Source organism: Heterocephalus glaber, unplaced genomic scaffold (genome assembly GCF_053883595.1).
Source record: "Heterocephalus glaber isolate CG9 unplaced genomic scaffold, H.glaber_assembly_v1.0 deba00001689, whole genome shotgun sequence".
Lineage (NCBI taxonomy): Eukaryota > Metazoa > Chordata > Mammalia > Rodentia > Bathyergidae > Heterocephalus > Heterocephalus glaber.
In genome coordinates, this window is record NW_028258414.1 from 6,444,897 (window position 1) to 6,469,104 (window position 24,208).

Sequence of the window (24,208 nt, forward strand, 5' to 3'; positions counted from 1 at the left end):
GGAGGCAGCTCTGACTCTCCCACCAAGACCCATCAGGTGGGGAGTTCCCCAAACGTGGGAGAAGGGCTGGTCCCAGGAAGTCAAATAGATGACTAGATTACAGATGTTAGAAAGAACAGGGATTCTCTGAGATATCTGTCAGTCAGGTATCCATGCATAGATGATTATATCAAGAGATACAGAAATTGAAGTTGAGTATGTCAGTTTAGCTACTTGCATGGAAAACCAAAATTAATGGTGACTTAAATATCCATGATTTATTTCCTCATATGAAGATTAGAGATTGTCCAGGACTGTTTCACAAAGTCCTAGGGCTCCTGGCTTTTGTTCTACGAGCCCTAAAGTGGGACTCTTAACGTCATGGTCTCAGATAGCAGCCGTGTGCCATTATATCCTCATTCCAGCTTGGGGATAAAGGAAAGGGTTACTAAGAACTCTTCTCTCTCTTTAAGCAAATTTCCCCGAAGTTGGGCACACTGTTTTTTATCTTGGGATTCCAAGTGCTCAACCGAAAAAGGGAGTTCTGTTGTTATGAGAGAAGTAAAGAATAGATATTGGGAGACAGCCAGGAGAGTTCAGAGAATAGTAGCCCTTGAACAGGTCAAAGTGACGAGACCCTCCACTAGAAAATTCCCTTTGGAAATGGGGAAACCTGAATTGAAAGGTCATGAGAAAATGATGTTTAGATCTGGAGTTGAGAATTAGTGATACAGAGTTGAGCCTTAAAGCCTCTGGGGCCACACGGACTCAGAGGCAGAAGCAGCAGATGGTGCCGGACTGGAGTCTGGAAAGTGCTCCTGGCGAGGGGCCAGAAGGAAAACCTCAGGAGGCAGAGGAGAAGATCCCATCACTGAAGTGTTTAAAATTGACACTCTGAAGTAATTTGGCTTGGAAATTATCCACTGCTTTATTGTTTCTGTGTTTTTTAAATTTGGAATGTACAAATATGGCAGTAGTTTGGCACACTAAAGCTAACCTTGTGGATAAAAAACGAATTTTGTCTGTAATTACTGCTATTTACACAGGCTTTTGATATATACTTACTTAGCTGTTAGAATTAGCTTAGGAAAGACTAACTCCTCTTGAAGTTTTCATTTTTTATTTATTATGTGCTTTAGGTAACTGCATTATGCACTGAAATAATGCCCTCTACCCAACTAATAGTAAAGGTATTGTCCCTTCCTCTTTTTCAGGTCCTTGGTAGAAGAATTTAGAAAGACACTTTGTGCTTTATGGCAAGGCAGCCAGACTGCCTTTAGTCCAGAGTCCTTGTTTTATGTTGTTTGGAAGATTATGCCAAATTTTAGGTAAGTATTAAAAGTTATCTAAAATATCGAAAACATTAATATTAGTCTTTACATTGCCTCTAAAAAATTCTGATGAAGTGATGGTATTCTAAATACTCTGAATAATGGATGTTTTAAAAGAAGAACAGAGGAATACATAGAAATAATGGACATTAGAAAGGTCTTTAACAGGGCTGGGGATTTAGCTCAGTGACACTGTGCCTGTCTTGCAAATGCAAGGTCCTGAGTTCAATCCCCAATACCAAAAAAAAAAAAAGCTTTAACAAAGAGTATTTTTTTCCAAAAATAAGGCCCTCATATGTGCTAGTAAACCACAGTGGACAAAATTTCCTTGATTCTTTCAAAATCTTGTAAAGAATAATGGCCATCATACACTATTTTTATTCCAGCTACAAAAATCCTAATGAAATCAGGATTTATTTATTTTAATTATCATTTATTTGTAATTATTTACTTATAATACCCATGGTATTATATTCACTGTTCTGGTCCTAGGTTTGAAGCTCCAAGGAGACCAGTCACATCCATTAGGATGCTTCACATGGTAGCTGCACCTGAATGTGGTGGCACATGCCTGGAATCCCTAAGGCTAAGGGAGGATTGCAAGGTTGAGCCCAGTCTGGGCAACCCAGCAACTTGGCAAGACCTTATCTCAAAAATTAAAAGGCAAGCTAGGGATTACAGCTAAGTGTGAACTGCACAGTTTGATTACCCAGTACAAAAAAAGGGTAACAGCAGCATACCCTAGTGTGGCCATAGAGTCCCTGTGTTACCTGTGCCTCCTCCCTGCCCCTTGTACTGTCAGAGGAGCCCCGCCTCTAGGTTAGCCATCCCTGTGGGGACTCAGGTAATAGCAGATGTGGGGCACTGCAGGTGCTGGACAACAGCCTCTGCCACCTTTGGTTGGTTTTATCTTGAAGTAAATCATGGTTCTTACTCATCACGATTTGGGTACCTAATAATACACATCCTTTTCCTTTCTTTGAAAACAGCACACTGTAGTAAAACTTACCAACATGTTTTGCCCCATTGCCTAATAAGTTATTGTCAGTATAGAAACATGTTTAAAATCATCTTGGGGAGTAGTTACATGTACATGGCACAGCTTGTTTATTATTTAATCCCCTTCCTGTTCCCTCTTCCTCCCTTCTCCAATTCCACTATCCCACTTTTACAGGACTGTAATTTATTGCCTTGCTGAGAAGTCTAGCCTTGAGTATCTGATCTGAATAATGATTGTTAACCCTGGTCTTTGTTTTAAAGGAAACTTACGCACAGTATCATGTTATTTGAATCTCCTCTCAGGAGAGACTAATTTTATAAGAATTTTAGAATTTCCTGACTCTTAAGTAGAAAAGGCAGAAATCACTGTTATGATACCGCTAGTCAGGGTTGGACTTAATATATAAAATTTCTAACGTAGTCACCTAGTTAGGTTCTTGGTAGGGATTTAATCTTTGCATTTTCTTTAAAAAATTTTTTTATCAATACATGTTTACAGTTCATGAAGTTTACAGTCATCTTGGGGAATGGTTACACGTACACAGCACAGTGTATTATTTAATCCCCTCCCTTCTCCAGTCTACTATCCCACTTTTCATTCTTGTTGATATTATTAATCTTAGCTCATGTTATGGGGTATAATGTTTACCTTCATTGGGGCTATTAGGTTCCTGTACATGGCATATATCTATTCTGCTTATTTCCCTTTCCCCACGTCCTCATCCCTCACTCTTGTTTCCTTGGACCAATTGCATATTGCAAGAAATCCATCTCCCTTTTCCTCTTCTGTCCATCCTTATTTTTCTCTTTGTACTTTACTTCTCTCAAATGAGAGATTACCATACAGTATTTAAGTTTGTGTGTCTGGTATATTTCACTCAACCTTATATTTTCTAGGTGCATCCATTTTCCTACAAATGTCTCAAATCTGTCATTCTTTGTAGCAGAGTAGTATTCCTTTATACATAGATATCACATTTTTTTTAATCCAATCATCTGTTGATGGATATACAGGCTGTTTCCAGGATTTAGCTATTACAAGTTGTCCTGCTATAAACACAGGTATGCATGTATCGCTGTAGTATGATGACGTAAACTCTTTGGGAAAGACATGTAGCAGGGGGATTGCAGGGTCATACGGAATTTCTAATTTCAGTTCTTTCAGAAATCTCCGTACTGATTTCCGTAATGGTTGTACTAGTTTACATTCCCACCAACAATGCAGGAGGGTTCCTTTTTCACCACAACCACTCCAGCATTTGTTATTGTTTGACTTCTTAATGATTGTTACTATTCGTAATGATTGCCATTCTTTCTGGAGTAAAAATGAAATCTTAGTGTTGTTTTAATTTGCATTTCTCTAAATGGACAGAGATGTTGAACATTTTTGTTATATATTTGTTGACCATTTGTATTTCTCTGTTAAGTGTCTGTTCATTTCTCTTGCCCAGTTCTTGACTAGATCTTTAATTTTAGGTGGTCTAATTTTTTTAGTTCTTTGTCTATTTTAGACATTAGTCTTCTGTATGAGGAGTAGGTGGCAAAAATTTTTTCTCCTTCTATAGGTTGTCTCTTCACTAATGATCTTTTTTTTTTTTGGCTGTACAGAGCTTTTTAGTCTGATATAATCCCATTTGTTGATTCTCGCTGTTACTTCTTGTGCAATTGAGGTTCTGTTTAGAAAATCTTTTTTGTACGCCTATGTCTTCAAGTGTTTTTCTTATTTTATCTTCCAGTAGGTTTAATGTTTAAATCTTTGATCAATTTGATTTTAATTAAGTATATGATGAGAAATAAGGGTGCAGTTTCAGTTTTCTGCACACAGATAATCAGTTTCCCCAGCCCCACTTGTTGAATAGGCTATCTTTTCTCCAATATACAATTTTGTCCCCTTTGTTGAAGATCAAGTAACTAAATTTGTCTGGGGGAAGTTTCTGTATCCTCTTTCTGTCCCATTGATCCATGTATCTGTTTTTGTTTTAGTACCATGCCTTTTTTTTTGGTACTGGGGATCAAACTCAGGTCCTTGTGCTTGCGAGGCAGGCAGCAGAACCACTGAGCTAAATCCCCAGACCCGCTATGCCATTTTTAATCACTACTGATTTGTCATACAGCTTGAAGTCAGGTATTGCTTTGCTCTTATTGCCCCAAATTGCTTTTGCTATCCTGGTCCTCTCCTGGTTCCATATGAATTTTAGGATTATTTTTCCTGGATCTGTAAAGTATGCTGTTGATATTTTGACTAGGACTGCATTGAATGTGTATAACAATTTTTGGAGTATGGGCATTTTGATAATATTGATTCTACCTATCCAAGAGCAGGAGCTATCTTTCCATTTTTTTGATGTCCTCTTCAATCTTTTTCAGAATACTGTAGTTTTTCTTTGTAGAGGTGTTTCACTTCTTGGTTAGGTTAATTCCTAGGTATTTTGTTTTTCTTGAAGCTACTGTGAATGGTATTTTCATAATTTCCTTCTCATCCCATTCATAAATCCTAATGGATTTTTTGTTTTGTTTTGTTTTGTTTTGTGTTTTGGTACCAGGAATCAAACTCGGGACTTTGCACGTGCAAGGCAGGCAGTGGCACCACTGAGCTAAACTCCCAGCCCCAAATGCTAATGGTTTTTATTGTTGATCTTTCATCCTGGTATATTGCTGAAGTTTGTGATTAATTCTAAGAGTTTTTGGTGGAGCTCCTTGAGTCTTTTATGTAGAGTATTATGTCACCTGCAAATAATGATAATTTGAGTTCTTCCTTTCCTATATATATCTCTTTTATTTCTTTCTCTTTCCTAATTGCTGTGGCTAATGTTTCCAGTACTATGTTCAGTAGAAGAGGTGATAGTAGACATCCTTGTCCTGATTTTAGGAGGAATTCTTTGATTTTCCCCATCTAGTATGATGCTGGCTATTGGCTTGTCATATATATTTTTTATCATATTCAAGTATGGTCCTTCTCTGCTTGTTTTCTTCAGGCTTTTTATCATGAAGGGGTATTGGATTTTGTCAGAAGCCTTTTCTGCATCTGTTAATATGATCATATGGTTTTTGACCTTGCTTCTATTTATGTGATGCATTGAATTTATTGACTTATATATGTTGAACCATCTATCTCTAGGATGATCATGTATGATCTTTTTTTTTTTAATTTAAAAAAAAATTTTTTAGTACCAGGGATCAAACTCAGGACCTTGTGCTTGCGAGGCAGGTGATGTATGATCTTGACTTATGATATTTTTGATAATCTGCTACATTCTATTTGCTAATACCTTGTTGAGGATTTTTGCATGTATGTTCATTAAAGAGATTGGCCTATAGTTTTCTTAGGTGTCTATCCAGTTTTGGAATCAAGGTGATGCTCCATGAATGAGTATGGGACCACTCTATCCTTTTGAATTTCTTTGAAGAGCTTGCGGAGTACTGGTGATATAAAATCATTAAAGGTTTTATAGAATTCAGCAGTGAATCCATCAGATCCTGGGGTTTTTTTTAGTTGGTAGATTTATCACTGTGTCGATTTATTACTGTGTCGATTGGTTGTTATTGGGTTGTCAAGCATAATTATGTCTTCTTGGGTTAGTTTTGGTAGTTTTTATGTGTCTAGGAATCTGTCCATGTCTTCAAAATTTGCTAATTTGTTGGGATATAGTTTGTATCTTCTGGATTTTCACAGTGTCTGCTATGATTTCACCTTTTTCATTTCTAATTGCATTGATGTGAGTTTTCTTGATTTCTCCTGGTAAGTCGGGTTAGGGGATTATCAATTTTATTTATTCTTTCAAAGAACCAGCTCTTCAATTCATTGATTTTTTTTTTTTTTTTTTAGTCTCAATTTCATTGATTTCCACTTGCTTTATAATTTCCTTCCTTAATTTCATTTGGGGCTGGTTTGTTGTTGTTTCTCAAGCATCTTAAGATTTCTTATAAGCTTGTCTATCCGAACTTGCTCTATTTTCCAAATGTGAGCGTGGATTGTGATGAATTTTCCTCTTAGATCTGCATTCATAGTGTCCCAGAGTTCTTGACAAGTTGTGCTATCATTTCATTAACTTCCAGACATTTTAAATTTTCTTCTTTGATTTCTTCTGTGACCTATTGGTTGTCTAGGGGTATACTGATAATTTTCCAGGAGCTTTTGCCTTTTCTGAAATTTCTTCTGTTGTTGATTTCTATTTTCATTGCCTAGTGGTCAGATAGTATGCATGGGGTAATTTCTACTCTTTTATATTTATTTAAGCAGGCTTTGTGAACTCTAGTATGTGATCTGTTCTGGAAAAAGTACCAGGTGCTGCTGAAAAGAATGTATACTCTGTGGTAGAGGTGTGGAATCCTCTGTATGCACCCATAAAGTCCGTATGTGTGGTGTGGTTCAGCTCTAAAGTTTATTTATTGGTTTTTGTTTAGTTGATCTATCTCTTTGGCAAAGTGGGATATTAAAATCCTCTACTATGATTGTGTTAGTGTTTATTTGATCTTTTAATTCCAGCAGTTTTTGTTTTATGAAGATGCTCCGGTATGAGTGCATATGTTTATCAATATTATCTCTTCTTGTTGGATTGTTCCTTAATGAGTATGTATGACCTTCTTTATCTCTTCTATTCAGTTGCAGCTGGCAGTTTACCATGTCTGATATTAGCATTGCTACCCCTGCTTGTTTTGGGGTCCTGGTACACAAATGTTTTCCATCCTTTAATTTTTAGTCTTTGAATATCTTTTTGGATTAGATGAATTTTTTGAATGCAATAGATTGTTGGATTCTGTTTTCTGGTCCAGTCTACCAGTCTGTGTCTTTTCATTGGAGAGTTTAGGCCACTAACATTGAGAGAGATTACTGAGATGTGTTGGCTATTTATTATCATTGCCTTCTTTATCTGTTGGTATATCCTTTGTTTTTCTTTTCCTGATGTTTTTTGTTGCTTTCTGTCCATTGGCTTCACTGGTTTATTCTGTTTTTAGCTGTGTCTGATTCATTGTTTGTTTGAGGATGTTCTTGAGTATTTTCTCTAGAGTTGGTTTAGCACTCATGTATCTTCTGAGCTGGTCTTTTTCATGGAAATACCTTGCTTCTCCATCTGTTTTGAAGGATAGCTTTGCTAGGTAAATTAATCTGGGTTGGAAGTTATTTGCTCTTAGGGCTTGAAATACTTGAAGTTCTTCTGGCTTTCAGGGTTTGTGTTAAGAAGTCTGCTGTGATTCTAATTGGTTTACCTTTATATGTGATTTTTTTTGTTTGTTTTTCTCTGGCTGCTTTTAAAATTCTGTTTTCTTGCTGGATATCTGATAATTTAATAAAGATATGCCTTGGTGAGCTTCTTTTTTCATCATAATTGTTTGGTGTTTTATAAGCATTGCTTAGTTGGATTTTAAACTCTTTTCTTACATTTGGGCAATTTTCTTCCATGACTTCTGTAAGCATATTAGTGGACCCATCATGCTGTCTTCTAGTTTTTCTCTAAATCTGATTAGCCTTCGATTGGCCTTCTTCTTGTCATCTAGTAGCTGCTGGATAGTCTTCTCTTATTTTGGCTTCTTTTAGCTTTTTACTGTAATTCACTATTTTGTCCTCAGTATCAGACACTCTGTCTTCACATTGGTCATTTCTGCAATGTATGAATCTGTATAGTTTTTTATTTCAAGTATTTCTGTCTGACATCTTTTTGAGGATTTTATATTCTTGTTGAAACTGTCATTGAAATTTTGAACTGTTTTGGTTAGCTCATTCAGTTTTTTACCTATTTCTGTGAAATTCACTGTGGGCATTTTGAGTGCAATTGCTGTGAACTTTTGGTTACTTTCCTCTTTGAATGCATCTATTTTCTTCATCCTTTCTATGAGCTTTTCATAGATTTCTTCTGCCTTTGTGACTTCTTGCTCTGCCTTGGGAGAGTTGGGGGATTTGGAGAACTTTTCTTTCCTTGCATCCCCATTCTTCCTTGTGTATCTCTATTTTCATATCTCATTTTAATTATGTATGGCTCCCTCTTTTTTCCTCTCCTTTTTTGGGGAAGGGTTACTGCAGGTTGGGGACTAGAGAAGTGAGGAGTTTATGGCTTATATGGAGATTTTTAGTAGGATGCTGCCTCCCCATGAGTAATTTTCAGCTTTGTATGTCCAATGCTAGTGTTTATTCCTTCTGTTATTCCAAGTGATTTCAACTTTGTCCCTATGTTTTGCCAAAGGAATTATTTCTGATTATAACAGCAAACACAGATTCTCAAGCATACACTTTACTACATAGTGGTCTTTGCAGTTACACTTTCCCCCTTTGTCTCCTCTCTGTGCACACTGTGACAGATTATTATTTGTGGTTGTTGTGTAGTGAGGCAGGTGAAGTGGGTGGGGAGAATGGGAGGTGGCTGGATGAGGAGTGTTAGACCCTAAGGGAAGGTTTGAAGGGGGGATAGTGGTAGATTAGAAGAAAAGGTTGATGTGGGGTCTGATTTTAGTGGAGTACTTTTACTTGAGTTGAAGGGTTAATATTTAGAATTTTCAGAGGATATTTTGTGGGGGTCAGGGTGCTATATGGGAGAAAGATTGTTTACTTTATGATTGAGGAAAGCTATGTGCTTGTCAGAACATGCTGATTGGGAGGACAGTAAGCTAGGTAAGATATGGAAGTGCCAAAGGGTTAGGATGGGGACGATTGAAAAATAATATTAGAGAAGATAGGAGGAACTGTAGGGGAGGTAAGTAAGAGGAATTAAAAAACTTGGGAAGAGGAGTTCATGTGTTTGGAAAAAAGAATAAAGAAGTCTGTTAATATTGTGGGGGTCTGAGGTGAAGAAACTAGATAGGAGCTGAAATAAGGGAGAAAACCTAAATACCTATTAAATCGGGGGCAATGAAAGAACCAGAACACCTCACCCCAGAAAGAATGGCTGCTATCAAGAAACCAGCCAATAACAAATGCTGGCGGGGCTGTGGGGAAAAAGGAACCCTGCTCCACTGCTGGTGGGAGTGTAGACTGGTGCAACCACTGTGGACATCAGAGTGGAGATTCCTCAAAAAACTAGGATTAGAGGTCCCATTTGACCCAGCTATTCCCCTGCTGGGTATCTTTCCAAAAGAATCATACCACAGCAGTATATGTGCACCCATGTTCATAGTGGCACAGTTTGTAATAACTAAAACTTGGAAACAGCCCAATTGCCCATCAACTGGAGACTGGATAAAGAAAATGTGTTTTTTAAAAAATAAAATGGAGTACTACTCAGCTGTAAAGAATGAGAAACTAGGGCTGGGGATTTAGCTCAGTGGTTCTGGCGCCTGCCTCATAAGCACAAGGTCCCAAGTTCGATCCCTGGTACCAAAAAAAAAAACTAGAGAAATTTATAGCTAAATGGATGCACATTGAAGCGATACTCTTAAGTGAAATAAATAGGACACACATGTGTAAATACCGAATAGTTTCTCTATTGTGAGAAACTGAAAGTGTAAATAAGGACTAAAAGGTCTAATAGATAATGTGAAATAGGAAGAAAAGGGGCAAAGGGGAAGGGGAAGTGGGAGGGGGATGGGGAAGTGGGAGGGGGATGGGGAAGGGGAAGTGGGAGGGGGATGGGAAAGGAATAAATATGAGAAAAGGAAAAGATGGAAACAAAGTCTTTGTAAATAGGGAGGGGTGGAGGGGGTGAAGGGAGGGCAGGGGAAGGAAAAAATAACCAAGAGATACTATGTAAAGGTACAAATTTCCAATAATGAATGTCAGCATATTGTATACCTAAAATGTACCAATAAGTTTAATGAATAAAAAAAAATTATTACAGTAAAAATAAAAACACAAAAGTAACAACCTCATAAACACAGGGAACCATACAAGAACATAAAATAACCCATTACTAAATAAGTCAAGAAACATACTGATGTCCAAGAAACCTGTAAGATGTCCAGTGGGAACACGGGTGAAATATTCTAATGAGACTGCATATGTGATTCCCACGTAGCTTCTTTGGCACAGTCTGACTGCTCACACCCCAATAACTCCTCTGATCTCTCCACCACAGCACCAAAGCTAACTCCAACTCAGGTTGTAGGCACTCTTGCACAGTCTCATCCAGTCTGAGGCTTGGGTTAGGAACTCTTGCTGTTCCTCTCCCTGGGTGTGATGGTGGATTCAGCAGATAGGCTCACTGGCACTAAACTGTCCACTGAGTCAGAATTATTCCTAGGCAATCAAATCATCTATAGCAGTAACAGGCCAGTCTGTTACAGTGGTATCTATCAGGGCTAGCTGAGAAATACCATATCACGAGACCCTGTTTTGGGTCTCCCTTTAGCCTAGAGGAGAAATCCAGTTACAGTGTAAGCATCGTAACAGCCCAAGTCTTGATCGGCAGTGTGCACTAAATGTGATGGCTGTGTCTCCTCTAATAGTGAAAAAAGCATTCAATGGTAATTTTATAGAATTAGTTATCTAAAGCCCAGGAGTTGGGGATGGGGTGATGCCAAAGTGGGGAAGAGAAGAGAAAAAAAGAAAATTGTATTTATTTATTTATTTATGTTTAAAGTTCTCTGCGTTGTGGTAGGAGGAGGAAAGAGGAGGGAGACAAAGGACCCTAATGTTGGTAAGCTGTGTTATATATTTAGAGAGATAACGGGGCAAAGCTGGGTACAAAATTGGGAGTGGGAAATGGCGATGGGAAAAGATTCTATGGCTGATATAAATATTAGAAAGTTAAAGGGAGACAAATGAAGAGGCTGGAGAGGAAAGAAAAAGAAAATTGAGAATGAATAAGACACAGGAGAACGAAGTCAGGCAAAGAGATGTGGATAAAAGTAGGGAGGATATAAAGGGACAAGGGAGAACTCCCTTACCCTCTCTAAACTCTTGCGGGAGAAAAAAGGCAAGAGGAAGCTGAGCACCCAGGGATACACTCATAAGAGAAAAGCAAAAGAATAGGGCCGAGGATTTAGCTCAGTGGTTTCGCCGCCTGCTGCGCAAGCGCGAGTTCGATCCCTGGTACCAAAACAAAACAAACTTAATAATGAAAAAATACAATCAAAGAATAATATTGAAAGTTTTCTGTTGGTTTGGACACGTGGCTCCTGTCCTCAGGCTTGGGATAAGGGGCAGAGCTCAGGCCCAGACGCGTCTCTGTTCACACTGCTCCGCCTCCAGAGCGCCCTGCCTGGAGAGATCGGCGTGCAGTGGGATCCCCGAGCCAGTGTGAGCTTCCAGCCCTGTGTAGCTCGGGCTGACCCGGGCCTCTGACTGCAGGAGCCGGGCCTGTTCATCAGCCCCTGTCTGCTCTCCATCTGCGGCAGTCTCCCGGACTGCCCTTCCCTCACCCACTCTGGGATCTTGATGTGTGGAGCAGCCAAGGCGCTGCTCTGGGACGCAGGTTCGAACACTGGGCTCTTGCTCCGCGGTTGGCGCTGGGAGTGCTTGCACTGGGGTCACTCCCCAGCTGTGGACTCTGGAAGGCTGCTCTGGAAGTGGTGTCCCACGTTTTCCTTGCTGATTCCAACTGCAGGTGATTCTCTTGGTCCCATGCTGTTCTTTTTCTCGGTGAGCACAACAGTTGTTACTTTCACTTTGTCTCCCAGTGGGTGTCGAAAGTGCTGCCTGGTCTGACCTCCGACGTGTGATCTGTTTCTTCTGTCTCACTTAATCCTATTTTCTTCTCTTCTCTCAGGTCCCTCATGGGTCCCGGGGAACCTCCGCTCACTTTCTCTAAGCTTTTGTTTTCCAGACTCCAGACACTGGAGAAGCTGAGTTGGTGGCACTCAATGCTCTTCTATTTTGGGGCTTCAAGTTTTATTCTTATATAATAAGTTTCCATTTATTGAATGCCTACGATGTGGTGAGCATTGAAGCATTTTATATCTGGCCCTCATTAAAAAACAAGCAACAGCAAAATTCCACACAAAGTAGGAAGTGTTACCCCCAATTTAGAAAAGTCAGAACTGAGAAAGTGAGAAGCAACTTGTGTTCAATCTTACATATATAGGGAGTGTTATAACCAAAATTAGAACCCAAGTTCTTCTGGGGTTGGTTAGTATTGGTTATTGTCAGCAGTAATTTGTTCACATGCCTTGAATAAGACCCACTAATTCTATACCCTTCTTGGCCCCTACAGTGACCATAGGCTTTCATTCTTGAAAACTTAGAAACATTATTCTATTTTTATACAGTATAACTCTACTTTTCCTCTTAATCTTCCCACATGTTAATCTTCCCATTTTAGTTTCTATAAACCACTTGTGGGCATGGTTTAGTTTTTTATCTGCTTAATTTACACATTCTAATATTCCTACTGATGAAGGGGAAAAACATTTAGGAAAGACAACCAGGCTGAGGAATTAGCATGATGTTTTCGGGGGCGGTTTCTGATACATATGAACTCTTAAATTTCCTTAATCACTGATGATATGAGAATAAGGTGCTTTTATATTCTTAGCTGGGCTTTCTCCTAGTTCTGTGGAAATTGAGATTGTTCCCCATTTTAGTTTTTCTCTTTGTTAATGTAGATTTTGACATATCATGGATAAAGCTCTCCCGCCTGGTCACTGCACAATGCCAGAATGTGAGGTGGGGAGGTGGGGCTTTCCTCTTCCAGCTTATTCCCTTTAGGTGTGCAGGTAAGATTCTTACAGCATGCCTGTTGGGAAGCATAGTGAATCTTGAATTAGGTTTCTATATTTACTTATAATCCCCAAGCCAAAACTTTTTTAAGAAGCCCATTTTCCTTGATTAATACACAACCATCTTTAAGGAACCTGATCCCCTTGAATGAATGTGAGGACTCTGAAATACAAACATCCGTCTGTTAGCAGGGACAACTTTATTAAATGGATGTAGGATAAAAATATTCTAAATGTAATCAAGAGCTGTGGATACAGAAATCAAGGCTATTCTTTTTTCCCAGTCAAACCAAAATTCAGTTACCTAGCAGAGACAATATCCCTGAAGCTCTGACCTTTTCCAGCACAGATATCTTCTTACTACACTTCTGCCTTCCTAGTCAGCTTTTCTTGTCATTTTCTTTTTTATAAAAATCTCTTAATGTGGCCAGGGATTTAGCTCAGTGGTTCCGGTGCCTGCCTCGCAAGTGCAAGGTCCAAAGTTCGATCCCTGGTACCCCTCCCAGCAAATCTCTTAATGTTTAACAGGCAAAATGCAGAAACTTCAAAAGGTTAAAAAATATGTAGTGTCGCAAGGTCCCGAGTTCGATCTCCAGTACCAAAAAAAATAATAATAATATGTAGTGAATATTTTCTCTTCCTCTGTTCTCTAGCCATTTAATTTTCTAGAAGCAACCATGGTTACCAGTTTTTTTTGTATCTTTTGTGACCATGATTTATAGTAGTATATAGCTTCCTTGGTCCATGTTATATTTGTATCATAAGTTGTGTAACAGTCCCAGGTTGGTCAGCTTTTTGTTGCTGTGGCCAACTTAAAGGATGAAATGGTTTATTTGACTCATGGTTTTAGAGGTTTCAGACCATAGTCTGTTGGTTCTAAGGAAGAGACGTCATGGTAAAAGGCATGGTGGAGCAGAGCTGCTTGCTTCATGGCAGCCAGGGAGCAGATGGTAGGGCAAGAGTGCCAGTGAGAGATGTCCCTCCGAAGGGACCCTCCTTCTGACCACCTTCCCACTGGGCCCCACCTTCCTACAGCACATTCCGCTGTGGACATAAGTGGATCAGCCCACTGATGATTATTTGGTGTTTTTTTTTTGGTACCAGGGATCGAACTCAGGACCTTGCACTTGCCAGGCAGGTGCAGCGCCACTGAGCTACATCCCCAGCAGCCCACGGATGATTATAGAGGACCTGTGGTCTAGCCACCTCCCCAGGAGCCTCTTAATCTAGTCACCCTGACTGTTAAGATTAACCTGCACAATCCCCTGCCAGTGGCTGTATAAGCTATTTTTAATCTTTTCTATTCCAAGCAGGGCTGTAATGAATAATCATCTCCAGTATCTCAGAGGAATTGCTAGGTCAAAGAGTATGTGCTTCTGTGATTTTGATAGTCTTGTGGTAGCCTCTGTTACTCCTTGCTTTCCTTTAACATGATTTTGTCTTGAATTGGTTATCTTTGTTTGTCATCTGCTTCTGCTTATGGTCCTTGCCTTGAGATCCCTATGTCTGTCTTTATGATCCAGCTTAATGCCAGCACTCCAGGAAAGTCTCTTGATAATTCAAATCAGGTCATGGCAGTATTTGCTTGCTTTCATATCCTCTGCATGTTGTCTCATTGCATAGACAACCTGATTTATTTGCTTTGGCTTCTCAAAATGACTTTAGGGACTTTTTTTAAAGAATTAGTTATGTTTAAAAGTAATGGGAGATTAAATTCTGAAACATTCTTCTTTAGCTGTTCTTGACTGCAGACAATATAAAAGATCTTTGTAGACAATAGATAGATCTTTGCATTTAATACTTTAATAATCTTTTGGGATATTTGCAAATAGAGAAGAGTTCTAAGAATATGTTGTTGATATTTTACATTTAAATATTAGCTTTTCTAAAGAAGTGTTTGATTGCATGTTCTCTGTTGTCATTTTCATTTTCTGGTGTTTTTGTCTTAAGAAAACTCAGCTATGATTGGTTTTAGATATTGGACAAGAACAATTCAGTGTATTTTGCAGATATTTTGCTCTAAACAGTAATTTAGGTTTATCAATGTTAAAGATATTTTAAATATGAATATTACCTAACATTTTAACATGTGCTAGGTCCCTCCCTCTTTGGTACCAGGAATTGAACTCAGGACCTTGTGCTTATCAGGCAGGCACAGCACTGCTGAGCTACATCCCTGGTCCTGTGCTAGGTATTTTTTAGGAAGTTTTTTTCTGGAATGTTAAAGTTGGATGCTTTCAGAGGCATGTGCTACACCTTATTGATCTTTGCCATTTTACAGATTATGTATTGGGACTGCTAGTCCATAATGCACAGGTATATGTCACTTGTGCATGTGTGGCATTACACAAATATTTGTGCTTGTGTTTCCTTTGATGTCTGTTTCATTATTTGGAATGCTTGCTTTTCACATCTGAGCAGGTGCATGCAAAGTAACCTTTTCTTTGATGATTCTTTATTTGAACATTTCTTTGTCTTTAGGATTTGGGTACATTTGTCTTCAGTGTGCCATAATTTTTGTGAAGAGACAGTTGCTCCTCTTTTCATATACACTGTGCTTCAACCGTGTCCCCCTTCCTTGGCCCTTCATCCACAAAGGATGCTTCAGGACCCTTTAGCATAGCTTCTGCATTTGCAGTGTGCTCTCCAGTGATGACTTCTCACATCATCTTCAGGACAGTCCTTCTGCTGCTCTTTCTATAGATACTAAGGAAAAGAGGGAATCTTATCTGAGGTCAAACCAAGTGAAGATAAGGAACTGTTTTACAAGTGGCACCCTTGTTATTTTTCTCTCAATTCTGGTATGTCACAGATACGAGTTCTTCATAAATCCATTTCTCATTAGTTAACTTGGTGTGAAATGTAAACCATGCACCTGAATGTGAGGAGGGTTTCCTTTAACATGATTATAAAATAAGAAAGGTAAATGGACTACAGAGAAAATTTTGAAGCCTGGATTGAATAACTGGGAAAGAAGATAACTGGAGTCTGTTCAATTTAACATGTTAAATACTATTTATTAGGGCCTTCAGATAAGTCAATGAAATACTTTCATTTTAAAAAATTGAATTATAGGGAGTACATTATATTTTATGAGGTTTACCCAATTCTAGAGTAAAAATAAAGCCAATTAGGATTTTTATTTAAAAGAAGGGTGTGAAAATTGTCTTTAGTCAGAATCAGAAAAATTCCAGGTGTCATTAGAAGAACCAGAGACTGTTTTCTGCTAAATTTCACAATTTAAAACAGAAACTCAAAATGTACATTGTTATAGAACAGCTGCTGTTCTATAATCTCATGGAGGTTAAAGAAAATATGTCTCTAATGGTTTTAGAAACTTGATGTAAGAAAAGAGAATCGTGGTGTGGTTGAAAAATTCATTAATGTACATCAGGCAGATTGGTTTTTTATAAGGATATGGGTATGTGTTCACTCAATTAAAATGCAAATTGTATAACTACAAAGCTTTGGCTTTTGTGGTACATTTTAGGAAGATGACAACTTAGATACTAGGTTATTTTGAGGAGAGAATAAAATTGTATGTGAGAGAATTTTAGGTACTACTGATCATGAAAACAAGTAGAAACTGTGTTGAAAATATTTAAGCACCATCTCCAGTATATAACTTTGAACACTTTTGACTATGAATATTGACATTTTTATTCAAATTAGCTTTGCAACAAATACACAAGCATACCTGTATACGAACTTGTTAAATACAGTAGTTTGACTTCCATTGATTATAGATACTGTTTTCATAAATTTCAGGAAAGGGAAATAAATATACATATTAAAGGAAATTGGTGGAATTTTTTTCAAGGATCCATTGCCTGGAATGGAAGAGTGATGGTAGTTCTGACTCTTAAAAACACCCCTGATAAACTTAGATTTAGAAACTGCCACAATGACCAAAAAGTAGCCAAGAGTTTTTCCTGTTTCAATTTTATAGAAGTATTATATATTTTTTATCATAATCTTGATTTATTTTATTTGAATCTCCCAGACCCTTCAGCCAGCTATGTCAGTTTTCTGTGTGTTTTAATCTGTATTAGTGTAAGAATACACTGTTATACACACACAATTTGAGGATATAGTGAAAGTGTATATGAGTCAATGTGGTTTTTTTGAGACAGGGTCTCTCCTATGTCTCCCCTAGGCTGGCCTTGAACTCACTGTGTAGCCCAGGTTGGTCTCAAACTCACAGTAATCCTCCTACCTCAGCCTCCCAAGTGCTGGGATTACAGGCGTGTGCCACCATGCCCATCAAGTCAATAGAGATTTAAAAGTATTCATTTAAAAGCTGTCTTTTGGATCAGAGGTACAAATATAGAATGTTCAACTTTTGTAGGGGGGGGTACTGGAGATTGAACTCAGGACCTTGCACTTTCGAGGCACGCGGCGGAACCACTGAGCTAAATCCTCAGCAATATTTTAACTCTGTAAAGCTTTTCTTCCTGTCAGCATTTAATCAAAAGTATCTTTCAATCTATGGAGTTCTACGTTTCTTATTTCATATTTTTGGAGTTTATCACTAGTGTTCTGCTGAGGATAAGATGTGAGCCTCTTCTAAAGAGGCCCAGTGGGATGGTGGGGAGCTTTGGGATCTGTCCAGGAGATGCAGGGTTCAGCCCTGGTACTCTGTCACTGTAGCACATATTAAGTTTGTCACGTGCCCCTTTTCTGCTTCTCCAGCTCCTTCTCTCTAGTCTGCTGAGGTCAGTGGAGACTGTCATTACAAATTCAGTTAGCTTTATTCCATGCTTTTCAGACTTACTTTTAAGTAGAATTCTTTCCCGAAGAGAAACTGTGTGGGGCGAAGGCTGAGGCACGGCGGGCAGAACCTCCCCATGACTGAATCTGTTCACTTCCAGGGGCTATCAGCAGCAGGACGCCCACGAGTTCATGCGCTACCTTCTGGACCACCTACACTTGGAACTTCAGGGCGGTTTCAATGGTGTTTCCCGATCGGCAATGCTGCAGGAGAATTCTTCTCTGTCTGCAAGTAACAAATGCTGCATGTAAGATTTAGTTTTCCTTTGTTAAGAGGATCCCAGTATGTCTCTTGGTGTTACATTTATCGTGGAAAGTGGAGGAGTTCCCTGGACATTTGCTGAAATTCCTGTGCACTTGAGCTTTGTAACCAAGTGGATGAGCATGTGCCTCTTGCTTCTAGACCAGAGGCATCTTGTATTTGCATGCTAGTGACATTCTGATTGTTAGTTTTTGGTATAGATTTTTTAAAAACCTGTAGAAGTGAAAAAATACTTGAACAATTTAGCATTTAAAAGATTATCCTGCAAGTGTATTGAATAATGTATAGGAGACTTAATTTATTTGAAGTGCAGTACTGAGGATTGAACCCAGGCCCTCATGTGCTTCACCATTGAGCTACATCCCTAGCATAACTTAATTTTTATATGCCAAAGTAATTGTACATGTTCACTAGAACCAAAAGCTTAAGATAAAGCAAATTTTCCTCAAGTTTCTCTTTTTTATTTATTTTTTTGGTACTGGGGATTGAACTTGGGTCCTTGCGTTTGCGCAGCAGGCGGCGAAACCACTGAGCTAAATCCCCAGCCCCTAGTTTCTCTTTTTTAATGAAATTGAGGAATTTGTAAATTTTCAGAATTTTTTTCTTGCCTCTTACTACCAACAAAACAAACCTTTTGCATGGCTTCCCTATTTACAAACACCTGAAAATATGATTTGAGATTAGAGCATTTATTTTGCTTGGTTTACTGATAGTTTAGGCTGGATATTGGCCAAGTTACAGTTTCCTTTTGCTCAAACTTGTGAAAAATGTTGTCAGTGTTAATCTGTACAGGAAGGGGATCTATAAGAAAACAAACTTCTCAGAGAAAAAGAGAAGAGTAATATATACAAGTCACTGTGGTATCACTTGGCAGTCAATAAATCTGGCTTAGAAAGGAGTGATAAAGCAGCCTCATCACTACCATGGCAGCATCAGAGAAGGGCACCCATGTGGACTGCTGTTCTCCTCAGAGTGCTTGTCCCTCTAGGTCCCAGAACCTGTGATTCCAGTAGAGAATGGGAACAACTTTCAACCTGGTAAAATTGTTTTTTCCATCAGCACCAAACTAAAAATAGTAATGAAGTGAAAAATTCTATTTGTATTTTATCATGGTGTATTCTCTCATAAAGGATATTGAACTGGGCCCTAATCAAGGATATGCTGTTGCTGTATGATGCCCATGGCACCCTTTTGGAATCCCATTGTCTAATACAGGATTTTCAGTATTAGTCTATAAATCTTTTCGTGATATTTTAAAGAACAGTAATTATAAGCTCTGTTTTTCAGTTAGGAATAGACAGAAAAATATATCATTAAAATTTCAAGATTACTTTTTATTTTCTTCAGTGCACTGTAGGAGGCATTTTAGTATCTAAGGATATTTTCTAAAATTAGCAAATTATCTATGAAATATCTGTCTTTACTCATACAAATACTGCCACCCCTACTAAAGGTGGCAGGCATGAGAAAGTACACAGCAAATGTGCTTTTAATCTATAGAAAATCATTAGCATCAATATCAAAGATCTTTGCACTATTCAAACCAAAGTAGTCAAAATTCAAACACTTCTGATGTGCAGTTATAATGGAACAGCAGTTTTGAAATTTCTGAATGTTGTTTTAAGAATATAGTGTACCTAAATTTAATGCCATACATGTCAGATAGCCAAAACTTGATTTCTCAGAGAAAGTGATTATAAAGGAAGACTCACGTAGAGTTTACTTATTTATTTTACTTATTTATTTATTTGGTACCGGAGATCGAACTCTGGTCCTTGGGCTTGTGAGGCAGGCAGGCGGTGGAACCACTGAGCTAAATCCCCGGCGTAACGTAGAGTTTAAATGTACTGCTTTTTAGTGAAGCAATTTCCATTTTCATTAAAGGCAACTTTGAATGTGAACATCAGCTTGGAAGGGTTAGTCATAGCCCCTCTGTTTTCAGTATTTTCTGGGACATTCTTCATGATACAGGTATAAACTTAAAACCTGAAATGGTCGCTTTGTCCTACTTTTCCAAGGGTAGCATCTGTTCTTTTAATTTACTAAACCCAGTATATCTTACAAACAACACTTCTAAAGATGATAATAAAAGCATCTTCTTTTTGCTAGAGAAGGAATCATATTTTCCAAATAGAATTGCGTAGGTTTGTTTTCTCTACTTCATCATTGCAGTAGGTTTAATTTGCAGTCTCTCAAAGTATAGTTTAATGTATGAGTAATTGATTGCAAGGGAAAGAAACCACCTGAAACTCCTATTAAGCAGTAGGCATTTTCTGTCTGACATAACTGCCTAAGTGCACAAGGCTGATAATGTACAAGCACTTGTTACGTACTGTTAGGGATAGCGGACATCTGAAGCCACCTCAATATCCACTGATATTATCTTGGTTAATTAAGACAAGAAGTGTTAAGAGCAGATGCTTGTGACTGTGAGCCGTGCATGTTATTTAATTAACCTTTGGGCCTCAGCCTCCTGGTCTACAAATGGGGATAACCTTGTAGAGTTGTTGTAAGGATGAACTGATTTAATAAATGGGGAACATTCAGAATGGAGGCTGCATATGGTAAGTGCTGTTCAGGTGCCCTCTACTTGCGTTAGTGCCCGGGCTTGTTCTTGAGTCCACGGTGTGTCCATACTGCAACATGTGTGCAGCTGTCAGAGAATGAGGTACAGGATTAAGATCTACACTTAGAGGAAAAATATAAAAGCAAGCAGCAGGTATAATCCGACTTCATGCTAATGAAGTAGTGGCATACACTTCAAGTGTTTTTGTTTTGGGGTAAGCACTCCTTCTGAAAGCATGGTACATCTATAATGCACTTTATCTTCACACCAGGCCTCTGGTGCTCTTCCTGTTCTTGTTTATTTTGCTGGGACAGAGGTGCCTGAGGTAATGTAACACGAAGCTGTTGGTTTCTCACTGTTCTTAAGGAGGTATATTTTTTTATCCACAAGAAAATTATTTATGTTTTAGGTGAGCTTTTTGAAAAGGCTTGTCAACAATAACATCCACCACTTCTCCAGCAGTAATTACTAAATCTGTGTTCAATGTCATTATCGCCTCAGATTCAAAGTCAAGTAGTTGCCAGAATTCCATGACTGGCCTTAGAAATAAAACAGAAATTTTCCTTTCTGAGAGGTGTATCAGGGAAGGGTCATCTTGCCCTAAGCCTAGTCCTACTCATGATTGTTTGTCGTAATACAAATGGCCAGTATAAGTTAATTCTGCATAAACTAGTGGGACTGAAAACAGGTTGGGGGAGGCCAGGGCTTAAGCCTTTTATTTAGCATTTGTCTATATAGCTCTGATGTTTTTATTTTAGGACTTAAAAATACAAATGATATACCTATTCTCCCAATAGGAGCACTGATAAGGGTTTTTACAGATATTTTAGGCTCAAATGTCAAAAAAGCGATTTTTATTGAGATGTTTCCCATGTGGTGGTTTCTTTAGAAATGGGGCATCAACTGTTGTCACAGCTATATTCGGAGGCATTCTCCAGAATGAGGTCAACTGCCTCATATGTGGGACAGAGTCCAGGAAGTTTGATCCATTCCTAGGTAAGATAAATTTGGTATGTGGGTTTTACTGTCTTATTAAAGTAATAGCTTTAATGTTTCCTTTGAAAATTCAACCAGTAAAGAGAAAAATCACTCAGTTTTTAAATAATTTAACAGCTGTTTTATCTCCTCCTCAGATCTTTCATTAGATATTCCAAGTCAGTTCAGAAGTAAGCGCTCTAAGAATCAAGAAAACGGACCAGTTTGTTCATTACGAGGTAAAGATATTTTAATGCTTTAGAATTGTAAGTTCCACTGGTATGAGCTTTGTGGTTCGTATCTTTGATTAATGTGTTGCAGTTTTAACAAGTCAGACTGGAATGCCTTTTCCCTAACCCCGAGTATTCCATTTAATAAGAATGTGTGCCACAAGATAAGAGGTGACGCATAAGGCATTTCTCACCTTCTTTAACACTGGCTTCAAAATTGAAAGTCTGTAACAAAAATTTTCCCGAAAAAATGAAACAGTATTTATTCTATGGATAAATTACAGAAAGAAAGCATACTAAGAGTGTTATAAATTATGAGGTCATGTATGTTCTTATGTATAATAGTTTGAGAAATCAATTGATGAGTAAGCCCAAGACCTGCTTTTAATTGTAAGGCCATTAAAATTCACACATACTTTGGAGGATTTGTACTCCTTTTTTTCCTTGATGAGTATTAGCTACTTTAATCAAGGAAAAAGACCTAATTAAAAACCTATGGAGAGAGGACTTAGGATGGCTGATCAGAGGTGCCCAGTATGCAGCTCCACCACAGAGAACCAGGACAACAAAGAAAAGGCTGTGTTGTGAGTGATTCTGAGACAACACAAGTGATGGGAACCTAACCGGCATGTAGAGTCAGAAAGGCCACCTAGAAAAAGGACAAAGCATGTTCAGCCCGTCTCCCAGGCAGAAAAGGTGGAGAGGAACCTCATACAGCCTGGGGAAAAGGAAAGCTGGCTGGCCGAGGACACCTGCTTGGTTGCACCTGCATCACCTGTGCAGAAGGAAGGCTGGTCCCTTCCCCCAGCCCTGGAACTGCTAGTGCAACAAGCCCAGCATCACCCAAGCTTGTCGCCACTTGTGTACTACAGGACACAAACTCCAGGACATGGCTACCAGTGCCTTGGCTCCTCCTGTGCTTGCCTCGTGTGACCCAGGGACATTTTGCAGCTCCAGGGCTGCAGAATACCAAAGACACAAGTGCTTCACCCACAGGACCAAAGGCAGGGGTCGTATATCTCCAAGAGTGTGGATACCAGTGCCACAAATCCAAATGCCCCAGGGGACCTGGCAGGGAGTCTTCTCCACAACCCATGGACTTGAGGCTACAGCATCATTTGCCTCTTGGGCCTTGGGGAAGGTACCATCTCGGTCCCACACCTCCGTGAAAGCAGCCAACAGCACAAAAAGCCATAGCATCAATCACCCCGTAGGACCAGGGTCCTGTGTCATTGGTTACTGGTGTGACAGACCCCAGCACCAGCTGTGCTCTTTCCCTGGGACCTAGGGATGGCCACATACCATCCTGTGGCTCCAGAACTATTTGCTGCTGGTGCCAAAAGCCCAGGCATCTTCCACATTTATCCTCAGGGTCCCAGGGAAGGTCTCCTTCACATCCCATGGCTTGGAGACTGTGGAAGCTGGCATCTCTGCTTTCCCTGACAGACTCTGGGGCAGTCCTCTCTCAGTCCACACCATCGAGACGTGGCATTTGTGGTTACAAGCCCCAGTGCCACTGGGGCTTGACCCTTGGGGACCTGAGCACATGCACCCTTGGAATCCCAAGTCCACTGCAAAGTCATACAGCTACTTTCACGAACTGCTGCAGTCTAGACGATTGAAGTGTTCACGGACACTGCTGACATTAGTCAGAGCTCAAGAAGTCACACAGAGGCTACACTTTTGAGCCCTCCTATTACCAAAGAACCTACCCAACTCACACTCTGTATCCCATCTACATTAAAAATCCTTTCCTACAAAAGCTACTCCATAAAATTGGAAAAGGCAACTATTAGGCCAGATGTGCATATATCAACTGAATCTCCAGAAATATATCCTGATTTGAAGGAAATTATGAAATGCTTGAAAAAATTCAAAATAATGATCCTTAACTAAGGAAACTCACACAATAACAAAGAAATAAGAACCACCTCACCAAACTGAACCAATGAGGAACCTTAGAACTGAAAAAAAAAAAAAAATTGATGACAAAATACAGTGGAGAGCTTCTACAACAAAGAATAAGCATTTCTGAATTTTTTTTTTTTTTTTTTTTTTTTTTGTACTAGGGATCAAACTGCAGACCTTGCACTTGCGAGGTAGGCGGTAGAAGCACTGAGCTAAATCCCTGGCCCCAGCATTTCTGAATTTTAGGATAGGTCTTTTGAATTAAGTCAGTCAGGTAAAAGAAATGAGGAAACCCATTTTAAGCAAACAAATACTTACATTATGGGAATTCCAGAAGGTGAGAAAGGCATTGAAAATCTATTTCATGAAATAATAGCTAACAAATTCCTAAATCTTCAAAGACATATAGACATACAGATATTAGGAGTTCAAAGGACCCTAAATAGATTCAACTAAAAAAGATCTTCCAGTGTATTATTATAGTCAAAAATATCAGAAGTACAAAACAAATCAAACACAGCAAGAGAAAAGTGTCAAGTCACTAAATCTAAAGAGAATGCCCTGCAGATTTAAGCAGTCTTCTCAGCAGAAACTTTACACACCA

The 24,208-nt window shown here is 38.9% G+C and overlaps 1 protein-coding gene and 1 long non-coding RNA gene across 14 annotated transcripts in view; one reads left to right on the forward strand and one right to left on the reverse strand.

The window, feature by feature from the left end:
- Window positions 1-24,208, forward strand: part of Usp3 (ubiquitin specific peptidase 3) — a 223,932-nt gene that overhangs the window by 190,951 nt on the left and 8,773 nt on the right. For all 13 annotated transcript variants that reach the window (XM_087199044.1, XM_087199043.1, XM_087199041.1 and 10 more), the window contains 4 exons: window positions 1,194-1,307; window positions 17,765-17,911; window positions 21,381-21,487; window positions 21,625-21,705. In XM_087199044.1, coding sequence (XP_087055170.1) covers window positions 1,194-1,307; window positions 17,765-17,911; window positions 21,381-21,487; window positions 21,625-21,705 — 449 coding nt within the window. The remainder of the gene's footprint in view (window positions 1-1,193; window positions 1,308-17,764; window positions 17,912-21,380; window positions 21,488-21,624; window positions 21,706-24,208) is intronic.
- Window positions 12,114-17,857, reverse strand: LOC147821835 (uncharacterized). The gene is made up of 2 exons (XR_015446492.1): window positions 17,668-17,857; window positions 12,114-15,599 (listed from the first exon to the last, which is right to left on the reverse strand). It is a non-coding gene; the product is annotated as an uncharacterized LOC147821835 (long non-coding RNA).